Source organism: Oryctolagus cuniculus, chromosome 1, assembly GCF_051225735.1.
Source record: "Oryctolagus cuniculus isolate XC-2025 breed Fujian yellow rabbit chromosome 1, ASM5122573v1, whole genome shotgun sequence".
In the NCBI taxonomy this organism is placed as follows: Eukaryota; Metazoa; Chordata; class Mammalia; order Lagomorpha; family Leporidae; genus Oryctolagus; species Oryctolagus cuniculus.
Window position 1 is genome coordinate 162,445,299 of NC_142867.1, and position 22,043 is coordinate 162,467,341.

Consider the following 22,043-nt stretch of genomic DNA (forward strand, 5'->3'; position numbering starts at 1 on the left):
AGGAGGCACATTTCTCCCTTGTTCTTACTGCACCTTTTCAGGAGCAGAAAAGACCATGCACACCCAACGACGCAGACAGCTGCTTTGTGGTCATGTGTGCCCTGTCTGACAGAGGCATGGCTCAGTGGTTGGGGGGGGCCTGGCCTTCCAGGATGAAGGCAGTTGAGGAAGAGGGAGTCCTCCCACCCTGCAGTTATTAGAACTGAGCTCCAGCTTTGTCAGCAGCAAGAATGGAGTCCCTGAGCAGGGGTCAAGAAGAGGACAGCCCTCCCACCACCTGCCACCATGGCAACCATTCATGTGTCAGGGACATTTTGTGGTCCAGAGCCAGCTCGGGAACCCCCAGTGCAGATGAAGTATCAGAAAGTCCATTGTGTAAGGGCTTTCCTCTAAGTCTTTCCCACTTTTCCAACTGGACAAGTGGGTCACCATTCTCCGTGTTGACGTTTCCCCACCCCCTCCGCAGGTGAAAAGCATGGCACAGTATGTGCATAACCTGGACAAACGGGACAGCTTTCGGAGGACTCGATTTTCCGACCGTTTCAAAGATGACATAACCACTATTGTTAACGTGGTCACCTCGGAGATTGCTGCCCTTTTAGTCAAACTTCAGAAGGTAACTGCATCTTGCTCTTCACTTTCTGCGTTGCTTAGCTTGAATGTATGTTACTTGCATATCAGAGGAAAAATGAGCATCTTTTTTAGAAAGTAATTAAAATATAACTACACCCAGCAATTGAATGCAATATGTTAGACCGGACCCTGGGGTGGGGCTGGGAGATTGCTATGAAGCAATTGTGACATGGGCTCTCATTTAAGTTATTTTGTCAGTATAGATATGGAAGATAATGTTCTTGCCTTTAAGAAACGCACCCTGAAGTATGATGGGATAAACAAGCATGACATTTGCAACCTGTTATCCAATAGTTAAAAAAAAAAAACATTTTGGGAGGTGGGTGCATAGAGTGATAAAGAAGATGAGGTGAAATGTCAAGATTGATGATTCTGGTTGAAGAGTATATGGGAGTTCTTTGTATTATACTTTCCTGCGAGTTTGAAATCATTTCAAAGTAAAAGTTTAAAAACACATAAAACAAAATAAAGCAAAAAATTTGAAGGTAACTATGAAATTTTAGGGAGTAAGGTTGGTTATTAATACTTTTGTCATTATTAAGAATTTGCTTGGTATCAAGTACTAGGCATGCTTCCATTTGGTTATTTCTGTTGGCACACTTGGTTAGAACAACAATAATATCTTCATATTGGCAGACGTGAAATTACACACAGCGAGTGGCAAAGCCAGTCCTGAGACTGCAGGTCCACGTTTCCAAACAGCCCTGGAAACTCTCAGGAAGAGTGGGCAGGTGGATGCTAGCAAGAGGGCTCCAGGACTTCCCAGGGATGCTGTGGAAACCTCTTCGTCTGGTCTCCATCCATCCTGGATGCTGGTCAGCGCAGCCTGACTTTGCCAACTGTGCATCCAAATAGAGGGAAATAGTTTCAAGTCCAGTTTTCAATAATGTCACAGGAAATTGATTTCTTGTTCTGAGAATAAAGATCATAAACATGAAAAAGTGCATCCCTGATCACCCCGAAGTGCTGTAAAATCCATCATAAACATGAACATTGAGGCATAATAAAGAGGGAAAATTAAAACAAAAAACTGGCTGCAACTCATGTAAGAATTTACTCTACACATATAATTCTGACCTCTCTTAGGCTAGAAATGCTGCCTAATTGAACAACAACAACAAAAAATCTTCAGGTAAAAACAGATTCTTTTAACCTGATGGGGTATTCTATAATACTTCTTCTTATAAATTAAGCTGTTTATGTTTCCTTGAAGACAACAAATATGTTGCAAGTTTCTTTTATAGGAAAAACAAGTTAAGCAAGGTATTAAAAAAAAAGACAAAAGAAAACCCCTGTACATAGAGAATGAGCTCAATTATATATGTGCAAGTGTGCATGTAGAGAATAAGCGACTGGAAGGAAATGCACTCGAACATTAACAGTCCATAAAGAGTTGCTTGATTCAACCTGACAGCCACGCCCTCATTTCAGGGCTGAACTGTATTTGCTACAATTTTGCAGACTTAATCTGCTGTAGCCAGCATCACCCAGAGACAGCGGTTGGAATAACAGGACCTGTCCCTTACAACTTGTCCACAAGGGGCTAGGGAATTTGTGTCCATCCACAAAATTATTTGGATGTTTTTATGTCTGTTTTTGTTTTTTTTTTTTTAAGGAAAATGAGCAGGCAGAGAAGATCAACATCAGCCTGGCTTTCTTCTTGTACGACCTTCTCTCGCTCATGGACCGCGGCTTTGTGTTTAACCTCATCAAGCATTACTGCAACCAGGTACGTGCTCCGAGACGGCCGTTTTGCTGATTGTTGGAGATGCCACTCGCTGCTTCGGTGCGCTAGCCCATTGCTGAGCTGGACACTGGCTCCTGTGCCCCCCAGGTTTTGTGCCACAGTCCTCACCTCTGTGCCGTGGATATCCTTCAAACACACTGGTTTTCTTGGATTCCTGGAGAATTCACCAGCACAGGAGGGTACACAGCTGATTTGTGGGAAATGGAATTTGTGCATGTTTTGATCTAATTTCTTCAGTTCAGCATTTAACAGCAATGACATAACGAGCCCTTCCATCTTTGACCAGGCCAGAGTATGAGGTGACTTTTCACATGTCACAGTGATTAATTCATTTGCTGTTGTGAAGTCCTGACATTAACAAACCCTGATGAAACCAAAGAGATTGGATTTCACCAAGCACAAAGCAAATATTTTATAATCTAAGTGAATCTCATCATTGCCACCCCCCTCCCCAGATTTTGACATGGAATTCTTTCTTTATTCACTGTCCCCTTCAAAGTACCCTAGCAACAGTAGTATAAATAGCAGCCATCGCTGCTTCTCTTCTTCTTCCTTAGTCCTACTTAGGCACCCCTGCTGTGACCACCAAATGCCACTGTTGTCACCACTTCCAATTTCCAATGCCCACTGCCACCCACTTCAGCCGCCATCACCACCACCTACTGTGGTTAGTCACTTACTGACTTCAAGTAAATCCTTCAAATTACGTGGGTTTCAGTTCCCTTACTTTTGAAATAAAAGTGTTCAGTCCTGTAGGGGGTGTGAGTGTAAGGAAAAGAGTACAGATTGGTGCCTCCTCCCGCGGGGCACCAAAGTGGAAGAAAAAAGGGAGCAGACCAGAGAGAAGACAGAGTACAGACTCACAGCCAGACCAAATTTATTCCAAGAAAATAAACTCGAAGAGGTGGACCAACTGCCATCATGCTCACAGACCAAACACGTGGCAGAGGCCCTGACTGGGCCCTTTTATGTCCTAGGGGGGCTAGGGATGGGGTGGGGGGCAGTAGAAGGAGATGAGCTTCCCCATGCTGGGTCTTCAGGTTTGGCCCACTGGCTTCCAAACCTGGGAAGAATGCGAGGGGTACAGGTGTGAGGCTGAACTGGTCTTGAAGACAGGTGCAACAAGAACTATGTCCTTGTTCCATCAGTGAGGGATTTGGGGGCTGATCAAGGAGACAGATGTGACCACAACATACAAGCTCCCCTGTGTGGCACTGGGACAGGACTACAGAGGAGGGGCAAGTCCCTCCTACGGCACAGGGCTACCCCCCCACCCCCCAAGGAGAGAGGGAACTCCCAGAGGAAAGGGGAATGGGGGAGGGGGCTGGTGTATTCCACATTGCTGCTCTGTGGCCCTTCAAGGGTTTTGGGGCCACAAAGCTCCAAAGGGCTATAGCTACTTGAGGCCTTGCAACTAAAGGCTGAATTTTTTTTTTTTTTTTTTTTGACAGAGTCAGACAGTGAGAGAGAGAGAGACAGAGAGAAAGGTCTTCCTTTCCATTGGTTCACCCCCCAAATGGCCACTACGGCCGGTGTGCTGCACCAATCCGAAGCCAGGAGCCAGGTGCTTCCTCCTGGTCTCCCATGTGGGTGCAGGGCCCAAGCACTTGGGCCATCCTCCATTATACTCCCAGGCAACAGCAGAGAGCTGGACTGGAAGAGGAGTGACCGGCACAGAATCCGGCGCCCCAACCAGAACTAGAACCCAGGGTGCTGACGCTGCAGGTGGAGGATTAGCCAAGTGAGCCCCAGTGCCGGCCTAAAGGCTGTATCTTATCAATAGGAAACAGCTGTCCAGTGAGAGGCCCTGGGGTCTGTAAAGCAGGCAAGACTAAAATGCTGAAAATGTGCTTGTTTGGGCTAATTTTTAAATAATTAGATGCGCAAAAATTCCATTTGGGTGTGAGTTAGCCAGGTGCGTGTCTGTCTGCAATGAAGAAATAACCCAGGGCCCAATACACGGAACTGGAGCTCTCTGGCTCATTTACGTAACAACCCTAAAAAAAAAAAAAAAAAAAAGGCCTTGACTTTCCTGATAAGGAATCACACTAATAAAATGAGAATCCTGACACCCCCTTCCTGTGCAGCCTGCCTTCCTGGCCCTGCCTGTCTCTTCTGGCCCAGGATTCACGGGGCTGGTAACAGAGCCTTCCTGGACTCCCGCTGGCCCTTCCTGATGGGTGGGTAGCTTTACAGGTCACTGGATGAGTTTCCAACACAGATCTGTCTGGTTTCATAACTTTAAATTAGATATGGGAAAGAGATACTGGAACACCTCGCTGGCCCCAGGGTTAGCTGCTCACGCATGGGCACTTTCACCACCAAGGGCAGTAGGAGATGAGAGTTTGTATCTCCTCTTCCTCTTTTCCTTTGCTCTCTGTTTTACAGTCCCTCTTGTCCTTTTTGCTGCAGGACTTTCTTTTCCTTCTCCTTTGTCTCAGCTTCCAAAGAGCCCTCGGGCAGCAGTCTGGGCCGGTCTGATACTGATTCCTGTGATGCCATTCACCGGCCTCTGAGATGGGGAGCACTGCCCTCTGCCATGGTCATTTCTGCCTCTGCAAAACTCTAAGGCCAGGTTTGCTCCCCCCCAGGCCAGTGTTTAGCACCGTGAGTGGAACGCAAGCAGGTCCCTGTGCCCGGTCAGTGGTGGTTTCATTCATTGATCCTGGCTCTAGATACGGGGGATCTTCAAGCCTGAGGTTCATCCTGTGTTTGCAGTGTCCTCTGACTTCATCACACTGCATGATCTGATTCTTGTTCTCTGGAGTTACTTCATGCAGATGGGTGTAACCCTGGTCTTTTATGAACAGTCAGTAACAGCAGACAACTCTACTTCTTCAGTTATTCTGTAGCTTACGGTGTGCTGCTGAGTCACCACCCGTGGCTGGGCAGAGAGAGGTTGCACTATGGGCTCCTGGTACCTTACTCCTCTTCTCTAAACACCACTCAAGCTATTTTTGCAATTTCTGTCTCTAATGAAATCTCAAAGAGCCTTCTTTCAAGTGCAACTGTCTTGTGCTTTCCACTCCCAGTGTCTGACTCGGCCCAACAACTCTCTCTGAGTGACCCTAGGTGTAGGTGATGGGCATGTGACCGTGGTCTAATCAGCTTCATTTTCTGGTGGCTTCATGGGTACGAAGTCAGGACAGAAGGTTCTGGCAATTCTTCTTACACAGAACCTGTGTGTCTTAATTTTTTATGTAATGCCTAATGGCATTCATTTACTTTAAGGAATATCTAACTATGGCTTGATTGTATAGGTAAAATGCCCCACAAAATAGGTGTTTCTCCCAAATGCCTGAAAAGCTGTACTCATTTCGCTTACATAGTTTAGGGCACTGCTGTTAAAGTGAATGACGAGGAACTGTTTGCAGGAAGAGATGCTTATGGTGAAGTACTGGCGCTTTCATGGTCCCTTGTGTCCCCCTCCTCCTCCTCCTCTGCCTTTTTTTTTTTTTTTTTAGAATTATTTTATTATTTGAAAGTCAGAGTTAGGCAGAGAGCGAGAGATCTTCCATTCCGCTAGTTCACTCCCCAAATGACCACAATGGCCAGAGCTGAGCTGATCTGAAGCCAGGAGCCCGGAGCTTGTTCCAGGTCTCCCACGTAGGTGCAGGGGTCCAAGCACTTGGGCTATCTTCTACTGCTTTCCCAGGCCATAGCAGAGAGCTGGATCAGAAGAGGAACAGCCGGGACTCGAACTGGAACCCATACGGGATGCCAGCGCTGCAGGTGGGGCTACGCCACAGTGCCGGCCCCACTCCTGCTCTGCCTTTACAGGAGCTGCCTCTGAATCTAGGCCCGCCCGCTGCTCAGCTCACCTAAGGGAAGCAGAGCATCTCCTCCTGGTGTCACCTTTGTCTGCTTTTCACTGCTGGTTTCCTGGTTTATTTTCACAGGAAGGTTTTCCCTGAGAACCCCTCAAACTTTTTCCTCCATTTCCTTCTTTCCCACTCTGGGGCAAAATCTTATGCAGGTGTTGCATAATTTCCTAAGCAGTAAACTGGTTCAAGAACTTTCGATTGTGTCCTTTCATTAGAAACTATAAAAGAACTCCTTTGGCATTAAGTTCATCCAGTCATTTTTATTAGTTTTATATGGTCCCATGTAAGATTAACTCTTCCCATTCCATTTCTTGGACACAGTGGGGTTTTTGTAAAATTAATTATATTACCCTAAAGATATACCTCGGGATTGTTATCATTGCAGGCTTGTCATGGAATCATGGGTTTGACAAAGTGGGGTCAGAGCAAAATTATTATTTTGGACACCTGTTAGACCAGAATCACTTGACAGAAATAATAAATAAGAACTTACTGGGGCTCTTGTAATGCATAATTTGCCATCTCTTGCACTATCTGATTAATTCTTATTAAGGTGATGGTCTTAATCTGGGGAGAAAAGACTTTTTGTCTGTCAGCCTCCTCTCCGTCTGCCTTACAATAAATGCTTGTTTCTTTTCTTTCTTGTCAGCTGTCAGCCAAGCTCAACAGCCTTCCCACACTCATTTCCATGCGGCTGGAGTTCCTGAGAATCCTCTGCAGTCACGAGCATTACCTCAATCTGAACCTCTTCTTCATGAATGCTGATACTGCCCCAACGTCTCCCTGCCCCTCCATATCTTCCCAGGTAATCCGCTAACTGCAACAACTGTTTGAACTGTTTCATTTAATTTTTTTTAATCAGGTATTTCCTGTAAAGGTTGGTCTTTTTAGTTAGAAGAAAACTCAAGTGGTTTGACCCAGAGCGGTTGAACAGTTGTGCTGGAGCAGGAGGGATCAAGAAACCCTCAGTATTTCAGTACTGGACGCCTGTATGTACAAGTAGGCTACCTTGAACTTGCACCTTCTTTAATCATTCACAGGCCAAAAAGTTGGCTTTTTTCTATATTCATACATCCCTGATGCAACCAAGGAGAGCAAAGAAACCGCAACCACTGTGGAAATTCAGGAGCTCATGGAAAAGTCTTCCTCTGTGTGACATTAACCTATTATTGTGTTGGCCGGCGCCGCGGCTCACTAGGCTAATCCTCCGCCTTGCGGCACCTGCACACTGGGTTCTAGTCCCGGTCGGGGCGCCAGATTCTGTCCCAGTTGCCCCTCTTCCAGGCCAGCTCTCTGCTATGGCCAGGGAGCGCAGTGGAGGATGGCCCAAGTGCTTGGGCCCTGCACCCCATGGGAGACCAGGATAAGTACCTGGCTCCTGCCATCGGATCAGCATGGTGCACCGGCCACGGCAGCCATTGGAGGGTGAACCAACGGCAAGAGGAAGACCTTTCTCTCTGTCTCTCTCTCTCTCACTGTCCACTCTGCCTGTCAAAAAACAAAAAACAAAACAAAAAACAAAAAACCTATTATTGTGATAAGCAGATACGGGCTTCCGAAGCCAGAGAAGTATTGGAAGCCGTGTGTTCACTAGGCTTCTTGGTTTCTTTGCAGAAGGCCACCCAAGAGTGTGTAACTTGTTAGCGTAAGTTGTAAATGCACAAGAAAAGGGAAAGCAAATGGCAGAGCATGTGTGTGATAAGCAGTGATTCCCAAAGTTAGTTCACTATGGAACCCTTTTTTTTCCACTATAGATTTATTGAGGAACCAGGGTCTTCTAGACAAACTTTGAGGAATGTTGTTTTATACTCATATTCTGTTTATAAGGGGGTAAATGAGTAGCTTAGAGCAGCAGGCATGATTTCTTAATATTTGACTCTCCTTCTGTTGCATGTTCCTTGATAGAAGCACAAAGGTGAAGCCTTATCTTATTAGTTAAAAGAAAAAAGCAATTTAGTTATTCATGCTGATGACAGGATCTAGGCATTAGCTACATGTCCATCTTAGTGTGACTGGGGAAGGTTGGGCTCCCAAGCAGCAATTCCAAAGTGTAAATTTTCTGCTGCAATTGCCTTACAGGTTGGGCCCCAAGACCACCCTGGGCCAGCCTTGCCCTTGTTCCTCTCCCACGCTCCTCTTCTGACTTCCCCAGGGAGTTGCCAAACCCAGAGGCCAGCCTCCCCAAACCATAAATGATTGACAGAGATGTTTGTCATTTAAAACTTTTAATTAGTTTATTTTCACTTTACTTGAAATGCAGAGAGAGAGAGAGAGAATGAGAGAGAGAGAGAATCTTCCATCTGCTAGTTCTCTCACCAAATGCCTAAAAAGCCAGGCCAAAGCTAGGAGACCAGAACCTAATCTGGGTCTCCCATGTGGGTGACAGGGACTCTAGTACTTGAACCGTCATCTGCTGCCGGCCAGGGTGCGCATTAACAGAAAGCTGGATCAGAGGTGGGGCTGGGACTTGAACCAGGCACTCCCTGTGATACAGAATAAATTTGGGATGCCTATGTCCCAAGCCGTGTCTTAAGCTCTTAGCCAGATGTTCATGCATACGGGGTTATTTAAGATGTTCTTGGTGAAACATAAATTGTATTCCCAGGCTAAGAAGGACAGAAACTGCCTAGGACTGGTAAATCCGACAGTTCCCTTTCTGACACCACTTCTGGTTCCAGACAGGTAAAAGTAGACAGCGTGCTTCACCCCGTTCAGTATGGCTGAAGCAGAGGAAACAGAGACCTTCAACAGGGTGGGCGGTTCGTACAGAGGAATTTCTGTGTACAGCCGCAGGATTAGGTGCAGTTCTCATTCCCGGGACAGATGTTATCCTAGGATGTTAATCCTCAACCGTTGGTTCCAGGTGGGGAAGGAAATGTCTCTGTTTTCAGCGGTCAGGAGCGCTTTGTTTTTGCCTTTCCCCACGGGCAGTCTTCCATCTGTGAGAATGAGAAAGTGGAGTAGCTGTCTGTGCTGCGGTTCCGTCAGCTGTCTCAGGGGATCCTGACAGTGCCCTCGCTGGGGAGTGCTCCCGCAGCCTGGCTGACACAGAAGCTCACTAAATGCTAGCTGAAGCCATGTTAATTCCAGCACTTGTGTTCCTGTAGAACTCGAGCTCCTGCTCCAGTTTCCAGGACCAGAGGATTGCCAGCATGTTCGACCTGACCCCAGAGTACCGCCAGCAACACTTTCTCACCGGGCTCCTCTTTACAGAACTGGCTGCTGCCCTGGACGCCGAAGGGGAAGGGTATGTTTCTGACTTTCAGAATGGGACACGAAGTGAAAAAAAGAGATAACGCTTTAATAAAAAATCTGCAGCCCAACTTCTCACACGTGGCAAAAGCTCTAGCATTGACCAATTCCAAAGAGTAGGAGCGTCTGTGCCTTGAGAAAATGGTGCACCTATGGGTGCAGCGAGTCTGGGGGAGGCAGAGACGCCCCACATGTTTTTTTCCATCCCTTATGTATTGAGTGGAATTTAACAGCTCCACTGTAGTGGGTTACCCAGGGATGCTTTCATCAGTGAACTCGCTAGACACAAAGCTGTGTTTAACAAAGGTGACAGCACATACAGCTTTTGGTTTTGCTGACTTTTCTCTATTTTTCTCTTTCACTTACTTTAGCTGTAATCTTTACATTAGTTCCTATTATCTGATGCCACTTGGCTCAGTGCTGCCCAAGGAAGGAACTGCATTTACTCTGGGTGCAGATCCAGACTTCCCAGGACGAGAGAGATGCCCCAGCCCAGTGCTTATGAATGCTTCCACCTCTCACACTTCTCAGTACCCAGACGGGCACGTGGGCACTGTCTGGCTTTGATGTCAGTGGACAGAGAGAGAGGTAGACCACCCCTTCCTCGCTTCTTCTCTTCCTATGCACCACAGGCCCTTGGGATCAGAAACCAGCAGCCTACCTGATTGGATGGAAGGAAGCAATGCCATCCAAATTGTTACATATTCCATTCAACATCTTCTGAGTGCTTTCTGTGGGACAGACACAGTTGAGCATCGGAGTCCTTAGAGATACATCAGTCTCCAAAACAGACTCAATTCCCTGCCCCCAGAGAGCTCACCATTCAGGGACCCAGATCCAAAGATTGTTAGGTTTGGGAAGTAATTAGGTTGAACCCTTTGGGTGTTTGGATTAGGCAAACAGAATTGAAGAAACTTGCCCAGTGTCAAGCTGTGGTCTTTCAGGCCCTCCCAGATCCATCTCCCTGCCTAAGGAGCCTACGCCTAGGACTTCTGCTAAGAAGTTCTTGGAATAAAGTATGCTGATTGATGGCAGTGTTGCTGTTTTGTTATGGATTTGTGTATTTTTGAGTTCTCTCAAAGTGCTGCCCAAGATTTAGTGAAGAAAACAGGATTCCCTTTATGAATCTGTTACAGAAGCACCTTGAGTTTGTGTCACTGGAATAATAAGTGGCTCCAGGAGGTTTGCCTATACTGACATTTATCTAAGGGGTTGCGTGTCTCTGAGCCTAGTAGGATCATGTGGGAGGCTCTACATTCTGCCTCCTTCCAGAAATTCAGGTCCTGAATACATCCTTAGCTTCATTTCCATGGCTTCAATTCCAGCTTCTTCTTCTTCAACCTTCTCCCAGTTTTTTCAGTAGAGTTTTCTACCCTGCAACTAACATAAATTTCTCCAGCAACCAAAGGTACCCTAACACATTTGCTGATAAGGTGCTGGGGAGAAAGTCTGAACACTAAGAAATTACTTTCACATGCAAGTACCACATTTTCTTTATTTTCCTTTATTAGCACTGCTATGAAGTGGTTTCTAACAGTAATCTTTAGTAATTATGTTAGCAGTAGTTTCTGTTTTTCATTTTCCTTCTGACATCTGTTTTCGATTCATTGTAAAGTTGTTGCTGTCATCTTCCCAACAACAGGCAGAGGTGTGTTCCAAGATCATCATGCAGTTACATTAAATTCGATAGATGCGGTCTTCCAGCACACACACAGTGCTTTTTCTACTCCCACTCCTCCAGAGAGTAGCTAATTAAGTGTCTCTGCTTTGGCAACACAGTCCCCCTTGACTGCAGGGTTGTTGGTCACTGTCCTGGAAAGTCATCAGAACTATGGTCACAATTTGACCATGTGGGCTAAAGCCTCAGCAAATTTTCACCCTTTAGCAATGCTTTCTCACGATCAGTGCTTCCTTTTGCTGCCAACACAATTAAGAGACTTACCAGCTCCTGCCCACCTGTAGGGTGGGGGCCGCTGGGACATATCTCAGTCCCTGGACCCCTGGAAGGAGCCACAACACCAGTTTCTAACAGTTCTCCCCAGAAGCCCTCCATACCTGACATTGTATCTGCAAGTTTTGTGCATCATTAACTCCTCAGTGCTTCTTAAGCATTTGGAAATCGTCTTGCGTCTTTGTGTTCAGCCAGCAAATTGCAGCGCCTTATTCACAACACAGCCCACTGCCAGGACTACCGACTAAGAGACAGTCAAACAAATACTTTTGAGGTGCAATTTCTAATTATCCTACTTTAGCTATAGTCTAAGAATCTGGGACATTTGAAAATTTGGTTAATATTTTCTATATAGCTCTGGATTCTGATATAGTCTTATTTTGTTTGAAAGACAGCAAGTATGTGGCTAAAATGGAACATATTTAATTAGGTTACAGGTACTCTAGATGCTTTATTTTATCGTATTTGCTTTTTTATTTTTACTGAGATACAATACAGAAAAGGGCCCAAAACTTAGATATGAAGTCAAGTTAATTTTTGCCTATGAAAATATTTGGATAACTATCAGCCAGACCAAGATAAAAGCTATTTCTAGCACCTTGACTATTCTCTGCCTTCTCCCACAGATAACCACTAGTCTGGTTTTTGTCACCAAAGGTTGGTGTTGACTGTTATTGAACTTTCACATTCTTTTGCTAAATATTGTGCCTGCAGGCCTCATTGTGGTTGCATGTACAGTAGTTCAGTGTTTTCTTTCAACTGTGTGTAGTAGTCCTTTGTGTTCTTACTATAATTTACTGTAGGTAGACTCTTGGTTTGCTTCCAGTTTGGGACTCTTATGAAAAAAAAGCTCCTATGACCATTTCCTATACATGATTTTTGGTGAACATTAGAACTCACTTCTTTGGGGTATAAATACAGCCAACTTTTAAATTTTGATTTTGATTTACTATTCTTGAATAGGTGAATATGTGCACATAGTTTTAATAAATTGTCAAAAGAATATACACGGAGCTAGGTGAAGAAGAACGAGCTAAATTCAAAGCAAGCAAATATAAGATAATAGGAACTAATGTAAAGATTACAGCTAAAGTAAGTGAAACAGAAAAATAGTAGAGAAAAATCAGCAAAACCAAAAACTTGTTATTTTTTTAAAAATCAACAAGCTTAGTAAATTTTTAGCAAGACTGACCAAGAAAAAGCAAGAAGACTCAGGTGTTGTGGCATTGTGGGTAAAGTCACCACCTATACAGCCGGCAACCTACATGGGTGCCCGTTCAAAGCCAGGTTCCTCCACTTCCAGTGTGGGTCCCTGCTAATAGCCTGGCAAAAACCGTGGAAGATGATGATCCAAGTACTTGGGCTCCTTCCACCCACATGGGAGACTAGATGAAGCTCCTTGCTCCTGGCTTCAGCCTTTGGCTCAGCCTGGACCATTGCAGCCACTTGGGGAGTGAACCAGTGGATGAAGACCTCTGTCTGTCTGTCTGTCTGTCTCTCTTTCTGTAACTTTGATATTCAAATAAATAAATAAGTCTAAAAAAATTTCCCTTACCAAAATTAGGAATGAAAGAGGAGACATCATTATAAGACTCACAGAACCAAAAAAGATACAAACTACTAAAACTAATTCCAAAAAGAAATAGAAAATCTGTATAGATCTGCAACAAAGGGTTTAGTTATAATAATAATAATAATAGTATTAACTTCCCACAAATAAAAGTCCAGAACCAGAGGTTTTATTAATGGATTTTACTAAATTTTTAAATGATTTTATTTTATTTATTTGAAAAGCACAGTTATAGGGGAGAGAGGGAGAGACAGACAGAAAGAGAGACTCTTCGACTAGCTGGTTTACTCCCCAAATGGCTACAACAGCTGGAGCTGGGCCCATTCAAAGCCAGGAGCCAGGAGCTTCTTCCCAGTTTCCCACATGGGTCCAAGCACGAGGGCCATCTTCCACTGCTTGCCCAGGCACATTAGCAGGGAGCTAGATTTGAAGTGGAACAGCTGGACCAGCACCCATATGAGATGCCAGGACCACAGAGGGTGGCTTTACCTGCTATGCCACAGCACCAGCCCCTCTACCAAATATTTGAGGAAAATGCAACTCCAATACTCTACAGACTGTTCCAAAGAATAGAAGAGTGGAAACATCCCACAGTATTCTTTGAAGTTAGAATTACTCTGATAATAAAACCAGACAAAGGCCTCACAGAAGAAAAACAGACCAATATTTGACTAAAGCAGATGTAAAATTCTCAACAAAATACTAACAAACTGAGTCCAACAACATATAAAAAGGATCAAATGCCATGGCTAAGTAGAATTTATCCCAGGAATGCAAGATAGGTTTGACATCTGAAAATCAGTTGTTCTGGTATACCATATTGGAAAAATAAAGAACAAAAACCATACAACCATCTTAATAGATTCAGGGGGGAAAAAGTATTTATTCAAGGACAAGCAATTAGTCTAGCTATTAACACATCACTTGAGACACCCACATCCCATATCAGAGTGCCGAGTTCCAGTCCTGGCTCCACTGGGAGGCAGCAGGTAATGGCTGAGGTTGCTGCATTCCTGCCATTCCTGGGGGAGACCTGGATTGAGCTTCAGGCTCCCAGTTTTGGCCTGGCCCTGCCTTGGCTATTGTAGGCCTTTAGGAAGTGAAGCAGCATGATGGGAGTTGTCTGTCTTGCTCTTTCTCTCTCTATTTCTCTCTGTGTCTCTCTAATTAAAAAACATACACTTTTTTAAAAAGGAAAATAATTTGATACAATTCTAATATGTTTCCTTGATAAGAGTGCTCAGCAACCTTTTGGGAATATAAGAGAATTTGTTCAACTTGATTAAGTATCTCTGTAAAAAACCCACAGCTTATCTGATACTTGTCAGTAAAAGACCGAATGCTTCCCCGCAAGATCAGGAACAGGATAAAAATGTCCAGACTTGCCCTTCTAGTCAGTGTTGTACTAGAAGTTCTATCTCAGGACAATTCGTCAAGACAATTAAAAGAAGAAGCACATTGGAAAGTAATAAGTGAAGCTATCTATCCACAGATGACAGGGTCTTATTTATAGAAAATCCTAAGGAATTTACTGAAAAACTATTAAGACTGATCAGTGAGTTCATCAGGGTTGTAGCGTATTGGATCAATACACAAAAACCAATTGTATTTAGGTATACTTATGAGGAACAAACTGAAAAATGAAATTGAGAAAACAATTTCATTGAAAATAACACCAAAGAGAAAAAAATAGGAATAAATGTATCCAAATATGGTATAAAATTTGTACATGTAAAATGACAAAACACTGTTTAAAGAAATGGAATTGTAAGTGAATAAACCAATAAAACATGTTCTCGCAAGAAGACTTAATAAGTCCCCATGGCAATTCCTATCAAATCCCAGCTGGTTTCTTTGTGGAAATTGACAAGCTGATCCTAAAATCTGTATGGAAATTGGAGGAACCCACCATAGCCAAAATGATCCTGAAAAAGAACACAAATTGGAAGACTCACATGTCCCAATTTCAAAATTTACTCAATGCAAACTGTGGGATTCTAACATAAAGAAAATATATAGATTTATGAAACTTAATTAAGACATAAAACTCCCATTTTTAGGCCATTGATTTCTGATATTGGTGCCAAAACAATTTGTGGGGAAGGGCAGGGCAGGAGGGAATAATGTTTTCAACCAGTGGTGCTGGGACAACCAGATATCCACATTGAAAAGAATGAAGTTGGACTCCTCTCCACCATACAAAAAACAAAAACAAACAAAAATTAACTCAAATAGGTCAATGACATAAATATGAAAGCTAAAATTATAAAACTCTTAACATCAATGAAGTAATCTTCTTGAGCTTCAATTAGGTAATAGTTTGTATTATCTGACACCAAAACTGTGAGCTACAAAAGAAAAAAAATAAAGTGATCTTTGTTGAAATTCAAACTTCTGTGATTCATAGGAAACTATCAGTAAAATGAAGATATAAATCACAGAACAGAGTAGGAGGAAGAATTTGCAAATCATGTGTCTGATAAGGGACTTGTTCCTGGAATGTATATTAAAGTATCTTAAATAATATCTTCATATTAAAAGTATCTTTGAAATACCTTTAAATAATAAAAAGACAATAGTTTTTAAAAGGGCAAAGGATCAATACAGGCATTTCCCCATAGAGGAAATGGTCATAAACACGTGAAAAGATGTTCAGCATCATTAGCCAAAAAACAGATATAGAAATGTTGGTAAGGAGAAGCTGGAACCTTGAGACAGTGCTGGTGGGAATGCCAAATGAGACAGTCACTGCTAAAAACATCACACAGCTCCTCTAAAGGTTAAATGTAGAGTTACCCGCAGTCCAGCAATTCTCTTTGATGTATGTACCCAAGAGAAGTAAAACTATACAAAATATTTGTATTAGCATACATAACTCATAATATCCCCAAAGTGGAAATAATCCAAATGGCCCCCAATTGGTGAACAAATAAAATCTAGTACATCTATATAATGAAACCTACTCAGCAATAAGAACGAATTAAGTAGTACAACATATTGAACTTGAAAACCCTCAGCCAGGGTTAGAGCACAGTGTGTCTCTGTACCCTGCTTTGCTTGATTTCCACGTTGTCATCTCATTCTTTAGGAGTGTTTTGGTCCCTTTTGGCTGATTAATGTTTTGGTCTGTCTCCCTTCACCATAACCTCTAGCATTCTGTGTTTTGCCAACAGAATCAGCAAAGTGCAAAGGAAAGCGGTCAGTGCCATCCACAGCCTGCTGAGTTCTCATGACCTGGACCCGCGCTGTGTCAAACCAGAGGTGAAGGTCAAAATCGCTGCCCTCTACCTACCTTTGGTTGGCATCATTTTGGATGCTTTGCCGCAGCTCTATGACTTCACAGGTAAAAACCCATTGTGTTTCTTTGCTTGGGTTGATGGAGATGCCTGCAAAATACCCCATCAGGAGGAGTTCTGTATCTTTAGTTCTGGTGCTGATACAAGAGGGTATTTTTTTGGTGCAAAAAAAAAATTTTGAAATCCATGTGTGTGAGGAAGTTTCAAAAATTTCATGAAAATGTGTAGTATGGGCCGGCGCCATGGCTCAATAGGCTAATCCTCCACCTTGCAGCGCCGGCACACCGGGTTCTAGTCCTGGTCAGAGTGCCGGATTCTGTCCTGGTTTGCCCCTCTTCCAGGCCAGCTCTCTGCTATGGCCCGGGAGTGCAGTGGAGGATGGCCCAAGTCCTTGGGCCCTGCACCCGCATGGGAAACCAGGAAAAGCACCTGGCTCCTGGCTTCGGATCAGCGCCATGCGCCGGCCGCAGTGGCCATTGAAGGGTGAACCAACGGCAAAAGGAAGACCTTTCTCTCTCTCTCTCTCTCTCTCTCTCTCTCTTTCTCTCTCATTCTCTCACTGTCCACTCTGCCTGTCAAAAAAAAAAAAAATGTGCAGTATGAAAAAACAGTGCATAGATTTCTTCTACTTTGATTTTTTCTTAAATATTTTGAAGTAACCTTGTATGCTTAATTTGAGCAATTCTACACAGCAGTGGTCTTTAAACTTTATTAGCACAGGCCCCAGTGAGTTCAAAAGAAAAAAAAATACAAAGCCTATGTATGTCTTTTTTTTAGAAATTGTTGGTTGATGGGTTCATCTGTTCCATTCATTCATTCATTCATTCATCTTCTGGTATAGATGGACTTTATAAACTTTAACCACAAAGGATGAAATTACTGCCTTTGGAGATCCTTGCTATAATGCCTTGAAATAAAATTGTTCCTTCCCTTTTCCTTTATGAATGTTTGGGCAAAGAACCAGTCTCAAATTAATCCAAACAACTTTCTGTCCCATGCCAAAAAAAAAGAAAAAATCATGATGTCTTTCAATACTAGGAGATTCTGCCACAGAAGAGAGATTTTGCCTTTGGATATGAGGCTGATTCTTAGGTCTAGGTCTCCTGCTTAGCAGCAAGAGAAAAGGGTAAATTGTCTTAGAGGGGTTCGTGCCCATCTTGAGTCTATGTACGTGATACAATGTGGGTTAGAGAAAGTAGGTGGAAAATAAAACAGCCCAAACAGAGGGACCTCTTATGGAGACGTGAGAAAAATGACCTCTCTGCCTACTCTTCCCCCAGCATACATGCACACACACACATACAGTGTTCGCATCATTTTGGAGTGCTTTTTGCTTTTTCCCTAGTTCAAAAGAAGTTTTTAGAAATTTCTGTGCTGTTTTGACAGTGAAGGATGCTGGGGCCTCCAGGAACTTATCTGAGCCCTGCCATCCTGATAGGAAGTTTTCCTTGGGATCCTAGAGCCATCCAGTTTTGCCCACTTCTTCCAAATGCAGTGTTGTATTTAACTGAAGTATTTCTGAAATCATTATGATGACCAGGATTTAGTTCATGAAACTGAGACCAGTCACCTGTGGTCTTCAATTCATATGAATCAAAAAATGAACAGCCAGCTTTCCTCTGAAAGTAATTCTCTCCTTTCTTTTAAAACCACTTCTGCAGCAAATACTTAATGGGGAGATGTGGGAAGAGAGAGTGAGAGGCAGAGTTAGGCTCTGTGGAGTTTGTTGGGCATAAAGGCAAGGTAAGGACAGAATCGAGCTTGGAGCACTGGTGAGCAGGGTGCTCAGGGCATCCTCTAGCAGCACCTGAGGAGAGGGTGGCTGAGAACCAAGCCATCTTCAACATTTAAAAATGGGCAAGTGTTTTACCTAATGTGTAAGATGCCTGTCGGAACACCTGCATCCCATTTCAGAGTGCCTGAGTTTGACACCTGGCTTAGCTCCTGACTCCGCTTTCCTGCTACTGCAGACTCCAGGAGGCAGCAAGAGATGGTTCAAGTAACTGGGTTCCTGCCATTCACATAGGAGACACAATTCAGTTCTGGCCTCCTGCCTTCAGCCTGGCCCCAGGCCATCCATTGCTTGCATTTGGGGAGTGAAGCAACAGATAGGAGTTCTCTCTGTCTCCATCTCTCTGCCTGTCAAAAAATTTAAATATGTACTACAGATCATGGCCTGTATTTTACACTCCATTTCAAGAATCTTTGCTGGAAATTTTCTGCAGAGCTTCATTTTAAGTTGCAACATGGTTGTTCCCAGAGGAGGAAACCTCTTTAGCTCGTATTCTCCAAGACTTCCATGTTAATTAGAATGTTCCAAAGAGGAGGAGGACGTTCGGCACAGCTGTTAAGATGCTGCTTGGGATGCCTGCATGCTGTATCACAGGGTCTGCAGCTTCCTGCAGATGTGTACCCTGGGAGACAACAGGGGGTGGCCCAAGGGCTTGGATCTCTGCCGCCAATATGGGAGACCAGGATGGAGTTTGTGGCTCCTGGCTTTGACCTGGCCCAGCTTTGACTATATTAGGCATGGAAGGATGACCAGTGGATATAAAATCTCTCTGTCTCTGTCTCTCTGCTTTTCAAATAAATATAAATAAATAAATAATAACTTCAAAGATAGAACTTCCTTGTTAAAAATATTTACAAATTGTTGTGGTATAGAAGGTAGGACTGCTGCATGTGATGCTGACATCCCATGTGGGTGCCAGTTTGAGTCCTGGCTGCACCAGTTCCCTGCTAATGGTCTAGGAAAAGCAGCAGAAGATGGGCCAAGTGTTTGGGTCCCTGCCACCTCCTGGCTCAGCCCTGGCTGTTGTGGCCACTTGAGGAGTGAACCAGCAGATGGAAGCTTGTTCTCTCTCTCTCTCTCTGTCTCTATAACTCTGATTTTCAAACGAATGAATAAATATTTTATAAAAATTTACAAATCAGCCACTTGGAATCAGAAATTTTCCACACTTGGCCTTTGAATGTCTTGACAAATGCATTGAAGTTTGTGGTAATGATGTAGCTGACAAGAGAGGAAGCAGTCAAATGTATCTGAAAACCTTTAGATTGATGAACTAATGAGAGCACTGTTTTTCCATATTCATCATCCAGCCTGTTGGTAAAGATGCTGGTTAAGATGCCCATGTCCCACTCCAGAGTGCCTTGGCTTGATCTCCGGCCCCAGCTCCTGACTGCAGCTAATGCAGACCCTGGGAGGCAATGGTGATGGCTTGAGTAGTTGAGTGCCTGCCACCCATGTAAGAGACTGGGATTGGGTTCCCTACTCCCATCTTTGGCCAGGCCTAGTTCCTGGTATTGCATGTTTGGGGAGTGAACCAGTAGATGGGAGCACATGCTTGCTTTCTCTCAAATACATTTCTTTTAAGATTTATTTGTTTATTTGAAAGGTAGAGTTGCAGTGCCACAGAGGCAGAAGTCTTCCATCTGCTGGTTTCACTCCCCAAATGGCCACAACAGCTGGGCCAATCTGAAGCCAGGAGCTTCTTCTTGGTCCCCTACGTGAGTGCAGGGGCCCAAGCACTTGGGCCGTCTTCCACTGTTTTCCCAAGCTATAGCAGAGGAGCAGCAGGGACATGAACCAGTACCCATCTGGGGTGGCAGCACTGCAGGCAGAGGCTTAGCCTACTATGCCACAGTGCCAGCCCTGAGAATGTTTATAAAAATATTTTATACTGGGGCTGGCGCTGTGACATAGCAGGTTAATGCCCTGCCCTGAAGCACCGGCATCCCTTACGGGCGCCAGTTTGAGACCCAGCTGCTCCACTTCTGATCCAGCTCTTTTTTATGGCCTGGGAAAGCAGTGGAAGATGGTCCAAGTCCTGGGGCCCCTGCACCCACGTGGGAAACCCAGAAGAAGCTCCTGGCTCCTGGCTTCAGATCAGCGCAGCTCCAGCCGTTGCAAAAAACTGTGGGGAGTGAACCAGCAGGTGGAAGACCTCTTTCTCTCTCTCTCTCTCTCTCTCTCTCTCTCTCTTACTCTCTTGCCTACCTCTCCTCTCTGTGTGTAACTCTGACTTTCAAATAAATAAATAAATCTTTAAAAAATATTTTATACAGCAAAATGCTTGTATCATTTCCTCTTTTCTCTTGTAACTGACCCTGTAAATATTAAGGAGAGGCAAGAATGTATCATCACATTACTCTTGATAATGTTATCAGGCATTGCATAATTTCCATGTTCTACTTATTTATTTATTTTAAAACCCAACTGCCTTAAAACATAATAGTGAATTATATTTCTAAAAATTTGATTCTGTTTTCAGAACTTGAGCAAATGAAGTACTGTGTACTCTCAAATTTTTTCGAAAAATTGAAGGTTCAAGTGGCTATATTGTTGACAGGTCAAATAAAATATGAGTTTTTAATGAATCGATCAATTGCAAGTGTTTTAACACATATTTCCAAGAACCACTTGAACAAATATTTTGTGTGTATGATTGGTAGAGTTTTACAAACCAGTCTTCTAAGTGATCTTTTGTTTGCATACATTTAGATCTATGTTTAAATTTAAATATATCTCTTATATAGACACAGTAAACTAATATTCATTTCAAACTTTGAAGTTTTCTGTTTAAAATTTTATTTTATTTATTTGAAAGGTAGAATGATAGAGACTAGGTCTGGTCCAGGTAGAAACCAGGAATCTGGAACTCCATCCCTGTCTCCCACATGGGTAGTGGTGGCTCAGGACCCTGGACCATCCTCCACTGCTTTCCCAGGTGCATTAGCAGAGAGCTGGATCAGAAATGGAGCATCTGGAACTCAAACCAGTGTTCAGTATTAGATGCCAGCATCACAGGCAGCAGCTTAAACCTCTACACCACAATGCCAGCCCCTGAAGTTGTTGTTTGTTTTTGTTTTTAAATGTATTTGAAAGGCAGAGTTACAGAGAGAGAGAGAGAGAGAGAGATATCTTCCATCCACTGGTTCACTCCTCAAATGGGTCCAATGGCATGGCTAGGATTGGGCCAGGCCAAAACCAGGAGCCAGGAGCTGCATCCAGGTCTCCCATGTGAGTGCAGGGACCCAAGCTCTTGGTCCATCTTCTGCTACTTTCCCAGGCACTTTAGCAGGGAGCTAGATTGGAAGTGAAGCAGCCGGACTTGATCTGGTGCCCCATGTGGAATGCCAGCATAAGAGGCAGTGGCTTAACCCATTATGCCACAATGCCAGCACCACCTAAAGTTTTATAAATTATTGCTGAACTTGTGATAATAGCTTATTATACTAAGGTACTTTAATTCTATAAATGTAGGGTTTTCTTCTGTTTGATAATTATTTAAAACATATGAATCAAGTGCAAAAATATTAAAGTGTTACGAAAGCTTTGAAAACTTTTATTCTCACAATTTGGAAGAAATAATCTCTAGCCCAATCTTGTGTGTATTGACATTTTGTGTCCTTTATTAGCCTGTCTCCTTTTTGTCCACAGGGAGTAGCAGACAGATTCTAAATGTCATGTTTACAATGACTGTGCTGATGTTAGTGACTCAAAAGTGCCAGTCACTTGGGAAGGGGACAGAAGGGGAGGTCTTCTTTGACTTGCCATCACCAAAGGTGTTGTCCTTGCAGCTGCCGACGCCCGTGGTGGAAAAAGCCGCACCAGCGGCTCAGATGAAGAACAAGAAGGGGCCAGTGCAATCAACCAGAGCGTGGCTCTGGCCATTGCTGGGAATCATCTTAACCTGAAGACAGGTGGAAGCATGCTGTCGTCCTTGGTACGCTGGTGCACCTTTCTGCGACTTGTCTTCCGTGTTGC

The 22,043-nt window shown here is 43.8% G+C and overlaps 1 protein-coding gene across 4 annotated transcripts in view; it reads left to right on the top strand.

Moving 5' to 3' along the window:
* DOCK8 (dedicator of cytokinesis 8) overlaps positions 1-22,043 on the top strand; it is a 253,132-nt gene that overhangs the window by 179,105 nt on the left and 51,984 nt on the right. For all 4 annotated transcript variants that reach the window (XM_008256091.5, XM_008256100.5, XM_089337104.1 and 1 more), the window contains 6 exons: positions 467-616; positions 2,249-2,362; positions 6,854-7,009; positions 9,312-9,451; positions 16,151-16,320; positions 21,857-22,002. In XM_008256091.5, the coding sequence (XP_008254313.4) occupies positions 467-616; positions 2,249-2,362; positions 6,854-7,009; positions 9,312-9,451; positions 16,151-16,320; positions 21,857-22,002 (876 nt within the window). The remainder of the gene's footprint in view (positions 1-466; positions 617-2,248; positions 2,363-6,853; positions 7,010-9,311; positions 9,452-16,150; positions 16,321-21,856; positions 22,003-22,043) is intronic.